The 19,718-nt window shown below is 45.3% G+C and overlaps 1 protein-coding gene across 3 annotated transcripts in view; it reads right to left on the minus strand.

Annotated features, from left to right (window-relative positions):
• Window positions 1-8,854: 8,854 nt before the first annotated feature.
• CEP350 (centrosomal protein 350) overlaps window positions 8,855-19,718 on the minus strand; it is a 145,928-nt gene continuing 135,064 nt past the window's right edge. For all 3 annotated transcript variants that reach the window (XM_029935266.1, XM_029935267.1, XM_029935265.1), the window contains one exon: window positions 8,855-12,696. In XM_029935266.1, the coding sequence (XP_029791126.1) occupies window positions 12,532-12,696 (165 nt within the window). In that variant the 3' untranslated portion in view covers window positions 8,855-12,531. The remainder of the gene's footprint in view (window positions 12,697-19,718) is intronic.

Genomic DNA, 19,718 nt, shown 5'->3' on the forward strand with positions numbered 1-19,718 from the left:
CCAAGGGGAAAGTTAATGTTCTACTCAAGCTCAAAGGCAGTCTGGGGGCAGAAAATTCCCTTCCCTGTGGAACCTTAGTCTTATTAAGACCCTCACCTGATTGGATGAGGCCCACCATACTATGAAAGATATGAAAGTAACCTACTGGTTTAATTGTTAATCTCATATTAAAAATACCTTCATAGAGACATCTAGACCCATGTTTAATCAAGTATCTGGGTACTGTGGCCTGGCTAAGTTGACACATAAAATTAACCATCACACTTCCTTCTGTGGTAGATATAGGTTTAACTTTCTGATACCTCCCTTCCCTTTCCTCATTCTCTCAATTTAGTGATATCACAGTATTCACATTATTATAACTATAAACATTGTTCATAGCTGAGCCAATAAGTGTATTATGATTATTTCTTACTCACACAATGCTTTACTTTTCCTCATATTTCATTACTCACTCTTTGAACCCATTACTCAGTCTTTCCTTGCCCTCCAACAGCTTCTCACATAAGAATTTCACGTTGTTGGGCGCCTGGGTGGCTCAGTCGGTTGGGCGTCCGGCTTTGGCTCAGATCATGATCTCACAGTTCGTGGGTTCAAGCCCCACATTGGACTCTGTGCTGACAGCTCAAAACCTGGGGCCTGCTTCGGATTCTGTTTCTTCCTCTCTCTCTGCGCCTCCCCTGCTCATGTTGTCTCTCTCTCTCTCTCAAAAATAAATTAAAAACATTAAAAATTAAAAAAAAAAAAGAATTTCTACGTTGTTAAAAACATACGTTATTTATTCCTCTCTCCTCCCCCTCCCTGCCACCTGGGGATGGTCCTTCTGGAGCTCTCTGTCCCTCTGCTCCACTCCGGACAGATGGCTCCCTAGGTGTACCAGACTGCCGTCACCCTGGGGATTTCCCTCATAGTCTTCCTGGGGGAGACGCTGTTTCTGGATCTCAAGGTTTCATCTTTCTGGGTTTGTGCCTCCTGTGAAAGCATGCGTGAGAAGTGAGGACTTCCCCACACACATCCACATTCTAGCCTAACGCTTCATTCATGATTTGGCGCATGCAGATTTTTTTTGTATGAAGATGGTTTTCATTTGATTTTTGAAAATTCTGTTGTATTTTCTTATGGTCTCCAATGTTTCCATTCAGGAGAGTGATGACATTTTTCTTCCTCACACTTTTCCTGCAGTGTCCTGATATATCCCCATGATCTGCCTTGCTGGGGGTTATTTCTTGTAAGGGGCACTCAGCAGATGGTTTCCACCAGGAAACTCACATAGGTAAGTTCTGAATTCTTTTCGTGTCCAATTCCCTCCTGTTTTTTCTGTTTTTGTTAGATTCCAATTAATTAGATGTTGGATTTCCTGGGTTGGCTCTCTAACTTTATCTGTTTCCTATTGTGTCTATCTTTTTGTTTTACTTTTTAGGAGAGTTCTTCCACTTGGACTTCTAACTTCCTACTGAGTTTTAAATTATTGGGGCCCCTGGGTGGCTCTGTCAGTTAAGCGTCCGACTTCGGCTCAGGTCATGATCTCATGGTTCATGGGTTTGAGCCCTGAGTTGGGTTCTGTGCTGACAGCTCAGAGCCTGGAGCCTGCTTCAGATTATGTGTCTCTTTCTCTCTCTGCCCCTCCCCTGTTCATGTTCGATCTCTCTCTGTCTCTCAAAATAAATAAATAAATGTAAAAAAAAAATTTAAAAAACATAAAAATAAATTATGGCTGCTCTTCATTTAATTTTCAAGAGCTTCATCTGGTTCTCTGGTTTCTTCCTCTGTTAGAGCATCCTGGGCCCATTTTATGGATCCAGTGTGACAATAGCTGTCTGAGGGCTTTCGTATTAATTGTGGTTTTTGTGGCTTGGGATGTTTTCCTTCAGTGTCATGCATTGTTTCACCAGTATTTGTGTTTTTTTCCTGGGTTGGTCTAGCTCATATTGGTGGCTTTCCGCAAGTGTCTGGAGGTGGCTGGCTGTTTGGTCACATCTGGGTGATGCACTAAAATGTGATGAATAACTCAGTAGGCTCGTGTGGGACTTTTGACTGGTCAGAGATCAGGTAGCAAACCAACTTTTCATCTAGAGGAACCTCCACATGTCAGTGCCTCCGGGTCCTTCCTCCGAAGCCATCCTGCTTTTCCAGAGGAGGGTCCTCCAGTCTTCTTCCTGGAGAAGGGGGTCCTGGATAAGCCTGACTAGATCCTTCCATTCAATCCACAGACCTTAACTTCATTTTTATTTTGGGTTTGTTGCCTCCGCTTTGTGCTTTGTTGTGCCTGGAGTCCTCACGGTCAGGAACTCTGGTTCAGTTTCTCCAGAGAATAAATGATCCCCTGAGGGCATTAGTGAGGGAACTGGCAGTGACCCGCATCCAGCAGACAGGCATGGGTCCCAAGGGGGTCTGGCTGTTCCTTTCAGAATTCAATCGAGTTCTCTCTTTCCATCCCTGTCGGGAAAGGCAGTCTGGCACAGCTTCCTGTGCGGTCCCGTGTGAATGGGCCTTGGACCTGACACACTTCCTTAACCAGGAGATGGGGTCCTCAGGCCTGCGCAGGGCTTGTCACCTCGTCTGGGACTGCATTTCTGTGCTTCAGACTCAGCATGTGCGTCTTTGTTCTTTGAAGCTCCTGCGTAGGTGGCCCGCAGGCACACCCCCAGCTTTCTGCATTTCAGACCCCATGGGGAGGGGCCAGGTCCTTCCTCTGCAGCACAGCACGGGGGCAGGGTGGGGTAGGGTAGGGGGGGTGCAGTCCCATCTCCCCTTCCCCTGCAGACTGGACGTGCTCGCCGTGGGACCTGCCGTGGGAGAGCCATGCGTGGTGAGGGGCTGGATCTTGCGCGCTTTCCTTCCTCTCCAGATGGGGAACTGCGTCACTGGAGCCGGGGGTGCATGTTGTCTGTCCTCCGTGACCTCATGTCCTGTGCTCAGCCCTTCCCTGGATGCCACTTATCCGCCTTTTAACCTCGGCTGCAAGGCCTGGCTGCGGGCGAACGGTGAGACTGATTGGGTGCTCTGAGCGGAGTCGCTGAGAGTGCGTCCTGAACGTGTCCCCCAAGACCTCACCCCAGAGTGATGCTGGCCCCCCACCCCGGGGACGCCGAGGCTCTCGAGGAGGTGAGGGAGACGCTGGCCGGCCAGCAGGCCACTGCCATACAAAAGTGTCCCCGTGAACCTTGCCGAAGTGACGGGTTGGCTGGAAGTACAGGAAAGGAGCCCTGGGGGGGAGGGCAGGAGAACCATGCCTGGGCTCCTGGCCCCCCCCCACATGCTCCCCGGCTTCCCAGGGGCACCGACTGACTGACCGTGTCCCCGGGACCTCTGCAGCCCCCGTGCATGGAGCTGTGCCAGGCCTGGGCCGCTTGTAGGCTTCAGGTAAGACCTGTTTTCTCTCAACACCAAAACTGATGGCATTGCTGACACGAAGCTGTTAAAATGAGGTCCTTCTCTGAAAACAAAGTGCAGAAACTGAAGCTCGGGGTGGACAAAAGCCAGGGAGTCACATGCAGTCTGGTCAGCACATCTGTTTGGCAAAGGAGCTTTGACACCCACGTGTCCTGACTGTTACAGACATTGACGCTTGGGCCACTTATGACATACAGCATCCCCGACACCTGAGGGTGGATGCCCCCTCACAACAAAGGGCTCATAATAGCAGGACAGTCACTCCTGCCCACTGAGTCACCCGAACCCCAACGGAATAGTCCATAAATGCACTGCCACATACCAAGTGGAAAAAGAAAAGAAACCACGATCCATTCAGGCCTTGGGGCCGGCAGGAACGTTACATACCACTCTGTTGTAATCTAACAGCTCAGTGTGGCCCATGAAAAAGGCCTCAGGAGTCTGGAGGCCAACAGTGGACCACCCTTTGGCCCCTCAGAACCTGACATTGTGGTCCCCTGGGTGGTGGTACCCATGGGAGACTGGTCTGCTGATACTGATTTGGCCAGTGTCTTCTTCCCAGTGCCTTGTAGGATAAGGGTCAAGAGCGATTTGCATTACATGCAACAGCCTGCGGTCCACTTTCACTTTGCAGGGAAACCTCAGCCCCCTTGCCACATGCCAGAGAGGGTAGGCCCGAACTGTTGCCAGCCCAGTTCCTCCCAGGAGTGCCTGGCATCCACTCTACTGAGGACAGCCTCACTGCTGGCCCGAGAAGCAAGTTGGCCAGGCCCCATGTGAGGTCATGGATACCACGACACACGCAGGCTGGGTCACCCACCCTGGAAGACCCCGGACCTGCTCAACAGCTGCAGTCCTGGGGAGCCGCATGGGCCAGGAATCAGAAAAAGATTCTGGACAACATTAAACCAAAGTCACTGTCCTAGACAGTTCCTACCAACAAAAAGGAGACTCAATGCCTGGCAGGTCCAGGTGGCTACTAAAAGTCATGCATCACATCTGGGTATTCTTTCGGTCTTTGGCAAGATTACCTACATTGTGGCTCCTATGCATGGGGCCTCTGACAACAGCAGGTGCCAGAGGCTGTGCAACATACAAGGCCCTGCCATTGGGCCACTGGAGTCCACCAGCCTTATGAAACTACAGGTTTCCATGACTCCTAGCCATGTGGATCCGGGCCTGTGATAACAAGAGACTGCTGTTGAGGTGCGTTGGCCCCTTGGGTTTTGAATACTCAAACTACTTGAGGGAGGTGCCAGACATTCTCCACTCGAATAGCAGCTTCTGTCCTACCTTTGGGCCTGACCAAAAAGAGAGTACCTGACCACTAGAGCCTGAAAACTTGTGTCACCTTAAGACCCACGCTGCCCATCCTCAAGTGGGTACCCACCGGTCCCACTAATGAAATAGGACAGGTTCAGCAATGCTCCATCTTTAAATAAAAATAGTACAGCCAAGGCCAAGCCCACTTGGGCCCCAGTAGCTGCTTGCCCACAGGAGGCTAAATAGTTGTAGCGGCTGCTCCTGCCCCCCTCTCCCTTTATGAAGTGGGGCCACAGTGCAGAGGTGTCCCAGCTGCAAAGCTCAAAGCTGGTAGAGTCATTGGGTCGCCATGGCCATCTTCTCCAAGGATGACCACCTGCTAACTGAGGCTGAACAAGAATACTCTGCCCACTGGGCCAAAGTACATCCGGTAATGATGTGGTAGCCACTCCATGGGCAACTCTGCTACTTATTTTATAGACTCATGGCTACTACAAACTGTCTAGCTAAATGTAAAGGCTCCCCTGGGTCGGGACAGGGACTGGGACAACAGTTTCCCAGTTTCCACTGGGGAAAGAAAAGCCGATTCATCACTCGTATTAATGCCTATGACAAAGAACCATTAAAAAACAAACACACACAAATGGAACTCACATGCTGACCCAACATGCACTCAGCAAACCACCCACTGGGTCCGCTACAGAATGGAGCATAAAGTCTACCTCGACACAAAAATGAACCAGATGGCAGTGGCTCACCCCCCAAAACTGAAAGCCAAAGATAACACAGTTGTCACAGTTGTGTGACTCTTGCTATTGAACACAGACTGTGCAATGTAATGAACACATCCACATCAAGTGGGCTTCGGCCTCACACAAATAGGCAGATTGACCACTTCGGGCCACTAGTCCCAGTGCTCACCGTGTGAACACAGCGGGCTGTAGAGACACAGAGATCACTGTTGTGACTTAAAAAACACCATTGCCATATGTTCAGATATTCAACAAAATTCCCATCTGATCAAGACACCACATTCAAGCCCAAAAAAGACAGTGATGGACATATTCCTGTGACATCAGGTGAAGCTTTCATGCTCTCTGTCACCCCCAGACAGCTCAGGGAGTGGGAAGAAACACTGTAGTGAGTGGCTTAAGCAACAACTACACAAAGACCATAAAAAAAGGGAAAAAAAACCCCAACTTACCAGAGGTACCTTTGCTTAAGAAAAGTCGTTGAACATTTAACGGGAGGCCCCACCACATGGCAGGCCATACTTGGAGTGGGTGGAGGGCCGGACAGTCACCTAATTACGTTGTACCAGCAGAATCCCAACTTCAGTGTACCCAACCGTGTGTTCTCTGTTCTCCCTTGGGACATACTTCCTAGGTGTGACTTGTCGTTAGGACCACAGTGGCATCACAGTAGGATCCCCCAGGCCAAACGTGGAGGCAGAGCTCCCTGGAAGTGCCTCACTAGTGAGGGACCCCAGGGAGAGGGGGGAAGGGGCGAAAGAGCATCAAGGCCGTAGGGTTTCCCTGGCCATGCTGGGACCCACAACTCAAGTGTGTGGTATTTGAGATAGGTCAAGTTCTTTCAGACTGTGACTTCCCTTCCCAGGTTGAATGACTGGGCCAAAAGATTTGGGTCAAGCAATGGGCAGTGCATCTTAAGGAAGTGGGGGACAAGAGTGCCTCTGACCTCGGGAGGTTTGCAGCGTGGGAGTGAAGCAGGAACTTAGACACCTGTCTTCTCTTCACTCCTACAGGAGCCTCCGCTCTGCCTGGCATGACACGCGACAGCACAGCTGTGGGGAGAGGAGGCGCACTTGAACAACGCTGAATCTGTCATCCCAGAATAAAGTTCCTTTTATCTCACATTCCCATTGTAATGTTTTGGCTGGTACACAACAACTTGGACTTCCCTCTAGACCAACAAGAATCACTAAACTCACTACCTGAGGTGGGGAAGGACACCTGACTAGCCTTCAGTCATCTGCCGGCAGAACAGGGAGGTTGTGGCGTCACTGCCAACGTCTCTTGCTGGGACACGTCAACAATGCAGGGGAGAAGAAAGCCCTGTGCTCCAGTGGGATGGTGATCAGACTCATTTTTTAAAAATGTTTTTATTTATTTTTGAGAGAGAGATGGCTGTCGAACCCACAAACCATGAGATCATGACCTGAGCCGAAGTTGGATGCTTAACAGACTGAGCCACCCAAGTGCTCCTTGGACTCATTTTTTGACCTCTTCAGTTGGCTTAGGTCAGGCACTGGAGGTTTCTGGCCAAGGACCATCCTCCAGAGAAGCCTGATCATTTTCCTAGGTCTGGTTCTTCTAGTGACTCTGATGAATGTCTCAAAGTGACAGGAAAACTCTGGAACTGTATCCAGATGCATTGTCCAGGGGCTCCTGGGCCCGGCTCCACCTTTCCATTTGCGGCAAACAATGGTCCTACCGGATCTGCTATGCGTTAGGTGCCATTTCAGTGGCTGAGCAGGGGAGGTGGGTGGATTGTTGCGAAAGGCAGTCATACACAGCTTCTCGCCTCCTGCACAGTCTCAGAAAAATGGGCCTTGGGCCTGGCACACTTCCTAAACCAAGAGATAGAGTTCTCACGGCCTGCACTGAGCTTAATCACCTTGTCCAGGAATGCAGTTCGGAACCTCCTTCAGACTCAACATGAGTGCCTTTGTCCTGCTGCAGGGCGTGTGTCTGTGGCCTGCAGGCACACCCCCAGCTTTCTGTATTTCAGACCCCACAGGGAGGGCTCTGGTCCTTCCGGGCAGCACAGCACGGGAGCGTGCAGTCCCATCTCCCCCTTTGGCTTTGGAGTGGAACCGCCGGCCACGGGAGAGCCGGCACTGCAAGAGGCCTGCGCTCGCGCACTTCCCTCCCTGTCAGGAGACGCTGTACCACTTGAGCCTGGGGGGCTGGTGTCTGTTCTCAGCAACCTCGTACCACAGCATTGGTCTTTTCCCTGGGTGCCACTTATATGCCTGCTAACCTTGGCCACGCGTAGCCGGGCCGCCCAGTGACTGATGGAACAATCCCCCTCCCTGCTTCTCACTTTGCCCGTGGCAGTGACTGTCCCCCATTCCTGAGCTTCTTCCTAGGGCACTGGCTGGTTCTCCGGCATTTGCTTCTGTGGGCACTCACCCCTGTAGATTGCATCCCTCTCGGTGTCACCATTCTTAGCTCTGCCATCTATCGATCTATGTCACTTTCACCTATTTTGATTCAAGGATATAAATGGGTCCCTCCCCAGGTTCAACTTGTCACCAAACACAGCATCTGGCACATAATGGGCATGCAGTCACACATCTGTTCTAGGAATCAAAAGAGATTTCTTAGAATCTGCAACAAGTTCTCTTCCAAGAACTCCTTTAAGGCTCATGGTTGTGTAGGGGTTAAAGGTACAGCAGCGTTGGCATCAGGAAGCTACTGGAGGAATTCAGGTGTGATGATGGTGGTTACTTCCAGTCTGATGGACCAGAGAGGATTCATGATCCTGAGGGCCATACGATGCCATCTTTGAAATTCTTTTATTCTTCTAGATCTCTAGCTCCGTTCTTCTCCAAGCTTGTATTTCTAGAAATAAATTAGAGCCTTGACACCTAGTCATTGGATGGTTGCTCTTTTTTGTGGCCCACTTAATTGTGTGACTTTTCCAAGTATTATTTTGCAAGAGCAGGAGAAAAGATGTTTCCCATGAATTACAGGGAAGAAGCCCATCACTACAGAGCACAAAGTTATTTACCAGGGAGCTCTTCTCTGACCTATCCCCGTCCTTCCTGGGTTCTTCTGTTAACAAGGTTCTCAAACCTGTCTGTGCTTCATTTCAGCACCTCCTGCAACATTAGGCACTGTTTTGGAAATTCTTTTTTGATGACGCTTTCATTAGACTTTAAGCTCCATGAGATCAGGGACCACATCCATTGCCTCCACTACCTCCCCAGCCCTCCGGCCACTGCTCAGGACATGAAGGTGTGCCCAATGACTGTACACACAAGTGACGGATGTCACAGCCCAGGCTGCTCAGATGTGTGCGGCGATGGCACCTGTGAGCCCTGCAAACAGCTCCCCCAACACAGCTCAGCCCACTCCGCTGTCCCGCAGGCACCTAGAAACCCGTGAACTTCACGGGGACTGGCTTTCTAAACTTGGCTCCGAAGGTGAGGAAATAAACACCTGACATGAAGTTAATTTATAAATCAGTTTATTTACAGATTTTATCTTTTCTTAAAGTACATTTCAGTTGACAAATCTATTTACACAGGTATACATGGGAGCCCGTCCCAGTTATTTCACAGATCACACTTACAGACCACACCCCAAGTGTCGTGTGCGGGCTGCACCGGAGGGGACCATGGGCTGGAAGTGGCCTGGTGACCAGGCTATTTACACATACACAGTAAACGGGTTTGCTTTTTCATGTCTGCACAGTACAGTACACACACGGAGGCCAGGCCTCCCAGAGGACGCTTTGCAACGTGTTTACCGAGAAGGCTTTGCAAAGTCCGGAAGGGAAAGCTATTAAACATAGGTTAATTTAAATGACAGTACCTCCTTTACATCAGTTTACATTTTTTCTTCACATTTTTATAATACAAAGATATTTTATTGAATTGCTGCACAACCAGTTTAAGATGATTTGTAAACATATAAGTTCCTACAATTTGCGTTAAACATCATTGTAGTTTCTATCATTTGCTCTTTGAATTAATGTTTTTATTCACTAGTATTCTTAAGGTAGTGAAAGAAGATGTAAGTTTGACTTCTTGCAGAAAAGTTATGAGTCTCTAACGCTGTGCGAGTACACACTTTATTCAAGTATTGCAAAAAGCTAAGGCCACTTTTTTTCAAGACAAGAAAGTGAACAAAATTGTTTTTATCAATAGGCCACAACACTCTTATGAGCAAGGAAATCTCTTCTGAAAGATAATTTCTCAGAGACCTGTAGTCACAGAAGGAATTTTCTTTTCTTTTGGGTAAAAGAAAAACAAATTACCTTCTTTATTAACTCCTTTTGAGCTCTTCCCACTTTTCCCTAGAATAAAAATTCCTGTTTAGACCTGAAGAGGGAATCTATACCCTGTACTTATTTAACCCAGAGTTAAGTACCCTGGATAGCACAAATTATTTTGGACTCAGACATACATCTGAAGCCTCTATGTTGGTTTACTACTAAATTCTGATAGTGCTATTCTAAAAGGTATTACTGCTGATGCAAAGATCTTTTTCTTAGAGGAATTACGAAGAAAGAGTGAAAGAGGATGGGGCGTGGGGAGAAGGAACAAAGATTGGGAGGAGGGACTATTTAGATTCTTGGTGAGGAGGCAGAGCTTCATTAAAAAGATCCCAATATGGAACGAGTGGCTGGGTATCCACAGTCATCAGTCCTAACACTAACGATAAACACCTTCTCCGTTATATCCAATAGTTAAAATAATAAGAAATCTGCTAATTATAGATTCCTCTGTATTCTGCTACCAAACTCCGGACAACCATTTCTAACAAGGGGCAAGACGGGCCGACTGCTGCCTCCGCAGCGGAGCCCGCGTTTCTGAGGCCCGCGCTCCCGGCAGCGCCCGCCCCGCGAACTCACTCCACGCTCTGATCTACTCTTTTCCTGTTCTGGAATCATAATGTCATAAAGAGTAAAGATTAACTTTCTTATTAAAAATTGATTTAGGTCCAAATAATGAGAATGTAGAAAAACAACCTATATTCCTATTATATTATTTTTATATTCACTTATAAAAAATTTATAGCAGCTGTAAAGTTTCAGTATCATAAGGACAATGTAATCCTACAAACAGCCAAAGGGTGTAGACAAGATGTTTTTCTGTCTTCCAAGTAACACAGACTAAAAAGAAAGGCCTTTGCTTTTCCTTGGCCGCATGAGAACAAGATCTCCACACTACTGGTTAATAACCCCAAGAAACCCTAGCTTCTCTTAGTCGATCTGCTCGTTATGGCTACAAGACTAGAGCTCCACATCAAAAGCCCAGAAGAAATGCTGGCAATGCGTCAAACTGCGCATTTCCCGAGACCCAATCACCACATTTCAGTGCTTTCCTTATTTGTCAAGAGCTATCAGACCAGTCATTGTGCAAAATGCAAATATTCCAATGATCGTTTCAGTAAGTTTCTCGTAATGACAAGATGAAACCGAGGAGGAATGGAAGTGTGCATAGTGAAACATTTGAGACGCAAAGGCAAGTTGGGAGGGAAGATGCAGAAATGAATGAACGTGCACACTTAAAGATTATACCATCTTTGGGGTTTTTCTAACATATTTTGAAGCTCTACATTCCAGGATATTTGTAAATAGGAATCCAGTGGATGTCTTATATCATGCTTCTAATCAGGACCTTCCAATATTAAGGCATTTACATTCACGCCTAAGATTATCCACATTCTTCTAGATTGCTCAAAGAAGGACGGGACTGGTAAGAGAAACCAGTTGAGAAGGCAGTGTACTGAGGTCCCGGTGAGCATCGCGTGTGCTCTAATGTAGCAGCTGGAGTCTTTTCAGGTACAGGTAAGCGCTGTGAGAAGCAAAGCTGCGGGAGAGGCAGAACTGACTGGTACGGTGTCTTTCAATCACCTTATTCCATTCCTGCTACTGCAGGGGATCTCGGAAAAGCTCATCTTTTCAGTAAATCAAACTGCCTTCTTCGATACGTGTCTGGGTGTGTTGAAACCGTAGATTTCCTGTGCAAAGACTATGAACCACAGAAGCTTCAAGACGGAAGCTTAACTATTACAAGAAGAATCTTTCACTTCTGAATAGGGACGTGCATTTCCAACTTAATAACTTATCTGAAAATAAATTAAAAAAAAATGTTCCATAGCGCAAACAAGCACACGAACAATAGACAATATCTTCTTGTCTTTGGTGCACACACTCATTTCCTAAATCATTCAAGTAACAGCGTCTCTGACATCTTGGGGAGAGATGGGGGAGTTGAAAGTTTGAAGGCCAAAATGAATCATTTCTCCACTTTTGCCATGCCTGGATGCCTGAGATGGTCCTGAGGATCTGGGATTCTGGGAGCAGCTGGTAGAGGTTTGGAAGGAGTAAGAAAAGTGCAGGGACAGAAGAAGGGGTAGAAGAGCCAGCCCCGCATCCGTCCTTTGAGCCCGGTCTTCAGTGGGGGCATGCCTCGTTTTCATGCCCACAGAGAGAGAACTAAAAATAATGCAAAGGTTTAAAATTCTTCAGATGGTGCTCAGAAAGCAAGGCTACCACTGATTTCTGTTAACTCAACAGTCTACTCGGTGCTGCTCAACTGCAAGAATGGAAGAAAACTGTCTTCAAAAAGAAACGAAATGAATTCCAGAATGTGAAATAGGCACACATTATTAAACCTGCCTATTTAGAAGTGGTTAAGGGTTTAATACTGTTTAGAGACTATAATGTCCATTTATGACTTTCATGGTATAGACCGGAATTACATTTCCAAAATGGTAGGACACACATTATCTATACACCTCACCCGTCCGACTTCAGATTCAACGAAGTGATAGCCTCTAAGCTGGTCTAAGCTAAGAGGCGAGTCTGGGGTTTTCAGCCCGCATCTGGGACCCAGCAGGGGTGCCAACAAGAGGTGTAAGATTATACTGCGGGTCAACATCAGGAGTGCGGCCCTGCCCACCAAAAATAACCAATCAATCCAGGGGACGGTCTCTAAAGGCAAAGGCTGTCATACCAGATATACCGCATTGTCCCATGAACTCCGAGCCAGTAGTCTTTAAGGAAAGGTACCAAGTCCAGAAGCACTCTTGCTATGATGGAGATGGGGTGTGTATCAGGAGGCAGAAAGGCCCAGGACTCATATTAGCACTCAGCGTTCGATTTATTTGCAAGGTGTCACACAAGTAGCATTCTCCCCTGTTTTTCACTGATCTGATTCAGAACATCGACAGTCTCTCTGAGCAAGGTCTCAAAGATGCCATCGGCCAGCTGCATCTTCACACACAGCTCGTCCTCGTCGTAGTTCACCCACTGCGCCTCCTCCTCGTGCAGCTCCTGGACCTGGAAGTGAGAGAGCACGAAGGCGAGAACATTACTGTCGCACAAGAGCTAGAAATTAATATTAATGTAAAATGCATGATATTACACACCATATATCAGTATTTATATTCCCATCCATGAGAATACAGCCCAAGGAAATAAGTCAGAGAAAAAGGTAGTTTATATGATGATTTCAAGATCCCTTTTAAAGTTGCAAGAAGTTTGAAAACACTCAACTGCTGAGTAAAAGTGGCCTAAAAACTGTCAAAATGAAATTTGATAATATTCCAGTATTTTATTAAGATATTTTAGATATTGAGGCGCCTGGGTGACTCAGTCCACTGGGCGTCTGACTTCAACTCATGATCTCACAGATTGTGAGTTCAATCCCCGTGTCGGGCTCTGTGCTGATAGCTCAGAGCCTGGAGTCTGTTTGGATTCCGTGTCTCCGTCTCTCCCTCTCTCTCTGCCCCTATCCCGCTCATACTCTGTCTCTCTGTCTCAAAGATAAACATTAAAAAAATTTTTAACGATATTTTAGATGTTAAGGATTTTTAATTTTATGTTTATGACAACATAAGTGAATGTGCATAATGTTCTAAGGGGAAGAGAGGAATGTAAACTATTAGATATATGGATTTACACTTATAAAACCTATCTATCCAAAGAAAATACTGAATGTGATTTTAGAATATTGTAAGTAAATGAAGTTTAATATTTATTAGAGTATATTCATTTTATTTTTTTTAATGTTTATTTTTTGAGAGAGAGATACAGAGCTCTGAGCTGTCAGCACAGAGCCTGACATGGGGCTCAAACTCATGAACCATGGGATCATGCTGTTCATCATGTTCATCAAACTCAGAACCACTGAGACAAAGTAAGATGCTTAATTGACTGAGCCACCCAGGCACCCCTTCATTACATTACTTTTTAAATGTACTGTTGCTTAAGCTTATTTTGAAAATTAGTTATGTAACACTTGCTTTTTTTTTTAAACTGAAGTATAGTTGACACACAGTGTTAATTATAATTGTTTCAGGTGTAGGGCACAGTGATTCAACAATTCCATACATTAGGCCCATACTCACCATGGTAAGTGTAGTTACCATCTGTTTTCATATATAAATGTTATTACACTATTAATTGCATTTTAGGGAGTGGGGATTCCCAAGGTAAAACCAATCAAGTTAGAACTAACTAAGACATATTGCTTGATTATAATTTTGAACGAGTACTCTTAAAAAAACAACAAACATGTGAGACTTACAGTACGTAATGATACCATATGTGGGTTGGAGGTCAGGTGGAGAAGTGGATTGTAAACCCCGGTCTAGTGAGAAATTCAGTGACTGGAGTGTCTACCAGAAATCTAACTTGGCAAAAAAGCCATGACCACAAATACCTGACTTACCCTGATCAGAGTTTCATCTCGAAAGAGGCAGAGGAAGTGAAAGCGGGCACTTGTACTGTTTCCTGTTAGGAGGAAATGAGAAGACTCTCCCCTGCCCTGGAGTTTGAGAGCAGAGGAAGGAAGAACAGCCTTGACCAACATGCGCCCTCGGCCAGGGCTGACAAATCTATGACACGGTGGCTGCCACATTCTTTCTCTTTGAGGAGGGGATGCTCGACAGATTTACAAGATACCCATTTCCTCTGTTCCCTAATTTATGATCTGTGAACAGATATGCCACCAGAAAGGGCTCCAAGGTCAAGTCAGTTTTAGAAAACTCCCTCTGGGAGTTTCACATTATACATTAGCCTATTAAAAAGAAGTCCACCTGTAAAGAAACTGATTTAATTCAGGGTTTCCTATATTTATTTGATCAGAGTCATTTTGTATGGATGTGTAAGAAATACAATTAACCTCCCACGGAAATGGTGTTCCTCTCATGAAGGATGCTGTATGCAACAGCTTAACACAACACTTCTCAAACTGGCATTGAGGGAGAACCATGTTCTGGGAAAGCGAGGAGGTATGGCCCCCCATAAGATTTCATATCTCCCATGAATTCTGTCCAAAGTTGCACAGCTTTCCTTTTCATAAGTTTTCTCAACCTATAATGTTAAATCTTTTCTTTGAGCAATTTTCTCCCTGATAACAAAATTTAGGAAGCACTGTCCTAATGTAACCGGTTGGGGCCTCAGAGTAGATCTGCTCGGGACATCATGTGTTATCTCTGTGCACGGACAACGAACCCCCACAGTGCCCTCGTCCGGTTTAGCAAAAGCTCTGCTCCTCCGTAGGAGCAGGAACCATTTCCTTTTCAGCTGGTGAGGACTACCATGTTTTCCATTTCGCGTTAGCCATCAAAAAGCACAAAGCCCAACTTAGAACTTTAACATGGCGACTGAGGGATCTCACAGCCTGCAGATCTGCCTCCGTTTTTCTTCTGGCTTTTGGAGCCTATTCTTTTTTCTCACACATTTCCTGTTCCCACAGATGTGTTATGCATGTGTGGCAAATTAATATATATTTTATAAATTAATTAAATGACATTTAAAAGTCAGTCTAATATTAACTTCATTTTCTTTTATTGTGACAGGGTATGAGGCTGGTAGAAAAGAAAAACTGGTAAATAGAACGTGGCCAGATTTTAGCGAGCCTATGTCCGGGTCTTTCACTGTATCCTTGTGAACAAAATGGGGAAAGAGAAATAGGTCAGTTAGACGGATTTGTATTTTTTTGATTAAAGGACAAGGCTACTACTAACCTGTATGGAAGTTTCTGCCTGAAAGACTCAGGAGCTTTTTCCTCTGTGCCCCCAATCTATCTTGTTCATATTTCATTATTTGGCGAAACTGTATTCTATATATCTGTTCTCCTACTAGGCTGTGAGCTCCTCAAGATTTTTCTTTCAGTTTTAATCCCTCAGAGACTAAGGACAGTGTGACTAGAATGTGCTCAATAAACATCTAGCACATGGATTTTTTAGTGAATGCTAAAAGGTGCTGTCTTTGGCTCTGTCCAGTTCATCATTTTTAGCAATGACCCGGATGAGTTTTAGAGGTGACAAGAAGCTGAGGAACAGAACTACGTTGGAAGGATGGACTCAACAAGAAATGGGTAGCTTGGAGTGAGGAGCCAAGCTGAACAAGATGATGCAATTAAAGAATAAGGTCCTATATTTGGGGCCCCAAAATAACTACAGAGGGACAGGTTGAAACTTTTGGTCATGGGGTTTCCCTAAGTTTTTGTGAATCCTGTGAGAATGATGTAGCTAAAAATAAACAAATGTAATTATAAACTGCATTAGCCGAAGTGTAACACCTGGAAAAAGAAAGGTTGTATGTCTGTACTAATTAAATACACAACATATTATGTGGTCAATCCCGAGCACAGTACTTAAAGAGGGACAGTGAAAAAAGAGGAAAAGTGAAAGATGTTGAGGGGACTTAAAAACACTATCAGACAAAATAGGAGAGAAAGACTCAGGTGCAACAGGACAGCTCCCTTGGAGGCATGCAGGAAGAACTCAAATTGTTAGATAAAACCCTGAAGCTGGAGAAGAAATTATAATTAATTATACAAAAACCCTTTTGGGCTTACTGTGAGAAAGAACTTATCAGCAGTAAGTAGACCTTCAGGAGCTGTCTTGTACCTTGTCAGACCTTAACTTGTAAAGGAGATTCAATCACAGGCTCGGTGGTTTCTCTATAGTATTTGTCCTTAGTGCAACTGTACCTACAGCAGAGGCATTTTCCAAGGCTACTGTGTGTACAGGATATACAAGGGGTGGTCTACTTTCTTGGTGTTCATTCCACATCACATACACTTTGAGAATGCATTGCTAAAAATAGCTTCATCACATGCTTAGCTAACCCAAGATAAAAATTAATGTCCTTCTAGAGTGGCAAAGAGACAGCATGAATGGGACCTGGAGCTGAAAGAAAGATTTCTCTTATTTGTGGCTAATGGAGGCCCTTCTGTCTTAAAAAAAACAAAAACAACCTTTCTTTGTATTTTACTCACCGGGTAGAGTTAGACTGATTAGGGACCTTCCTAGTCTCAGTGACAACAGCTAAATTACACACTTCCTTTTGGAAAGCAACGTTTGGAGGAAGCCAGCTGTTTATTCTGGAATGTTTACTACAACAGTTCATCCTGTCACAAGAGCTCACGCTCAGCGGGAGGGCCCCCATCCACCCAGTGCAGATGCCGCCTTGCCACGCGGACATGCTCCCGCTGAGCTCCCTCCTCTGCACCAGCACAACTTCTGACTTTTTCCTGTCAGCTTATTTCTTTCAAGATACAAGAATGCTCTCTTGTCACCAGGTCCCCCTCCATCTTTTGCTTTACAAAAAACTCCTTTGACATGTCCATTTTTGCTCTATCTTGTTCTCTTTTGAAACCTACTGAAAATCAAACATTTGCCTCATGCACACCATTCAAAGTCCTTGTATTAACGTTAAAATCAGTAAAGACCTCCACACTGCTAGATCCCATGGTGAATCCTCAGTTCTCATTTTATGTGACCAATTGGTTGTATCCCATGCAGTGGATTTCTGCCTCCTCCTTGAAACACTCACCTGGCTTCCACAACCCTGGCTTGCTTCCACTTCACAGGCTGCTCCTTTTTAGATTCATTTGTTGGTTCCCCCTCACCTTCTGAATACTTGAAACATTGGAGTGTGTCAGGAATCAGTCCTTGACTTCCTCCCTAGTCATCTATCCTCTCTTGGTCTCAGAGCTTTGGCTGCCATCTGTGAGTCCGCCACTCCCAAATCCCTACTTCCAGCCTAGGTCTTGTGCCTGAGCTCCGGACTCCTATGTCCATTTGCCTCTCCATCTGGATATTAATCAGACACCTCGAATTTAACAGATTCAAAACAGAAATTCTGATATTCCTTCCCAAGCTGCTCTTCTTGGGCTTCCTCAAATCGGCAAAGGGAAATTCTATCCTTCAAGTTGTTCAGACCAACCCAATGGAGGTATTCTTAATACTTTTCTCTCTCTTTTATGGCACATTCAATTTATCAGCAATTCGATTCTACTTCGAAAATCTGTCTAGAATCTGGCCACCTCTTAGCCACCTCCACACCACCAAACCGGTGCTGGCCACTATTATCACTCATCTGGATTATGACAATATCCGGCTGGTCTCCTTGCTCCTGCTTTGCTACCATTCCCTCAGTCTATTCTCCACACAGTAGCCACAGTGGTCCTGTTAAATAAATTAAGTCAGAGCACATCACTCTTCTGCTCAAACCTTAAATGTCTGCCGATCTTATTTAGCATAAAACCTAGTTTTTACAAGGGCCTGTTAGACCCTACACGATCCGGCCCTCTGGGTGTGTGCTTGTACACACTTAGGGGACATCATCTCCTACTACTGTTTCTGACTCCTCACTCTGCTCCATGCCCAGTGACTTTCTCCCAGTGATCAAGGCCCAATGTATCTTTTCCAGAATGCTCTCCCCTGGATGAGTGCTTGGCTCACTTCATTTCCCTCAGTCCACTAAACAAATGTCATCTTCTCAGTGAAACCTTTCCCAGCCATCCCATCTAGAACTGCAACCTCCAATAGTCCCTTCTTGCCTCTATAGATTTTTCTTTCTTTTTATTTAAAAAATTTTTAATGTTTATTTATTTTTGAGAGAAAGAGCATGTGTGGGGGAGGGGCAGAGAGAGGCACACACATAAAATCCAAAGAAGGCCCCAGGCTCCAAGCTGTCAGCACAGAGCCCAACGCGGAGCTTGAACTCATGAACCATGAGATCATGACCTGAGCTGAAGATGGATGCTTACCTGACTGAGCCACCCAGGTGTCCCTAGGTTTATATTTTTTGTGTATCTGTCTCCTTTACTAGAAGGAAAGCTCCTTGCATTTTGTCTGGTTTGTTCACTAATGTATTCCCAGGGCCTAGAGTACTACTTAGCACACAGCAGGTCCATAAGAAATGATTGAGTGAGTGAGTTAATTTGATCTGGCCACAGATGCCCCTGGAAGCTCAGCGGACCCCTTTCACTAATGCTTTACTAGGGAAATATGTGAATAGTTTTCTCCAGTTCTTTCCTATCCTTGTGAAGCATGGTATTTATACATACATACATCAGAGTCTCTTTTCCAATTAAACCTTTCACAGGATTTAATTCTGTGTTAACAATAATCTTTTCTTTCATTGCACTGGTCTGTGTGGTGATAAACTGTGTGAGGAAAGAAAATACTGGAATTGGTCAGAAAAGTGTCAAAACTTGACGATATGGCTGACACATTACATGACCTCACAGAAAGACGGAGCCCCACATTCTGGAGATTAAATCTAGCTGGCAGTGTTAGGGTCTTTAGGCAGAGGGGACAGCATCTGCTTGTTCTGAGTCAAAGCGCTTTTCTCTGTCAGGTATAGGGACAGATTAAAGCGACTATAGCTGAAAGGCATGTACATTTAAAAAATTTAAAAAAAATTTTTTTTTAAGTTTACTTATTTATTTTGAGAGAGAGGGGGAGAGAGCGAATCCTGAGCAGACTCTGCACTGTCCCATTGCAGGGCTCAAACTCATGAATCATGAGATCGTGACCTGAGCTGAAACCAAGACTCGGTGGTTGGACGCTTACCCGACTGAGCCACCTAAGTACCCAGCATGTATATTTTTAATAAAAAGATGACATTTTTACTTTCACAATGCAAAAAAAAATTTTTTCCATAATCTCATGGCACCAGGTCAAATTTCTGACCCAAGTTCTAAGTGACATAATTTAGACTCTGGCTATTTATAGACAGGGAGGTTAGGGATCAAATAAGAAAATGATTGTAAACCAATAAAAATGATTATACTAATAATATGTAATACTTTCAAGATCTTCCTATATGCCACTTATGACACACAGTACCTCATTTGACCATCATGACAACTCTGTGAGGCGGTCACTCTACAGAGGGAGAGACTGAGAGGCAGAGAGGTGACTTAAGTAAGTGGTTTGGAGCCTTACAAGGAGTCTGATTCCACAGATCTTGCTCTTGACTACTGTGCCCTGTTTTCTCATTTTAGTGGCATTAATATCCATGGGAGCATTTTGGCGTTTATACATCCAAAAATATTA

Source organism: Suricata suricatta, chromosome 3, assembly GCF_006229205.1.
Source record: "Suricata suricatta isolate VVHF042 chromosome 3, meerkat_22Aug2017_6uvM2_HiC, whole genome shotgun sequence".
Classification (NCBI taxonomy): Eukaryota; Metazoa; Chordata; class Mammalia; order Carnivora; family Herpestidae; genus Suricata; species Suricata suricatta.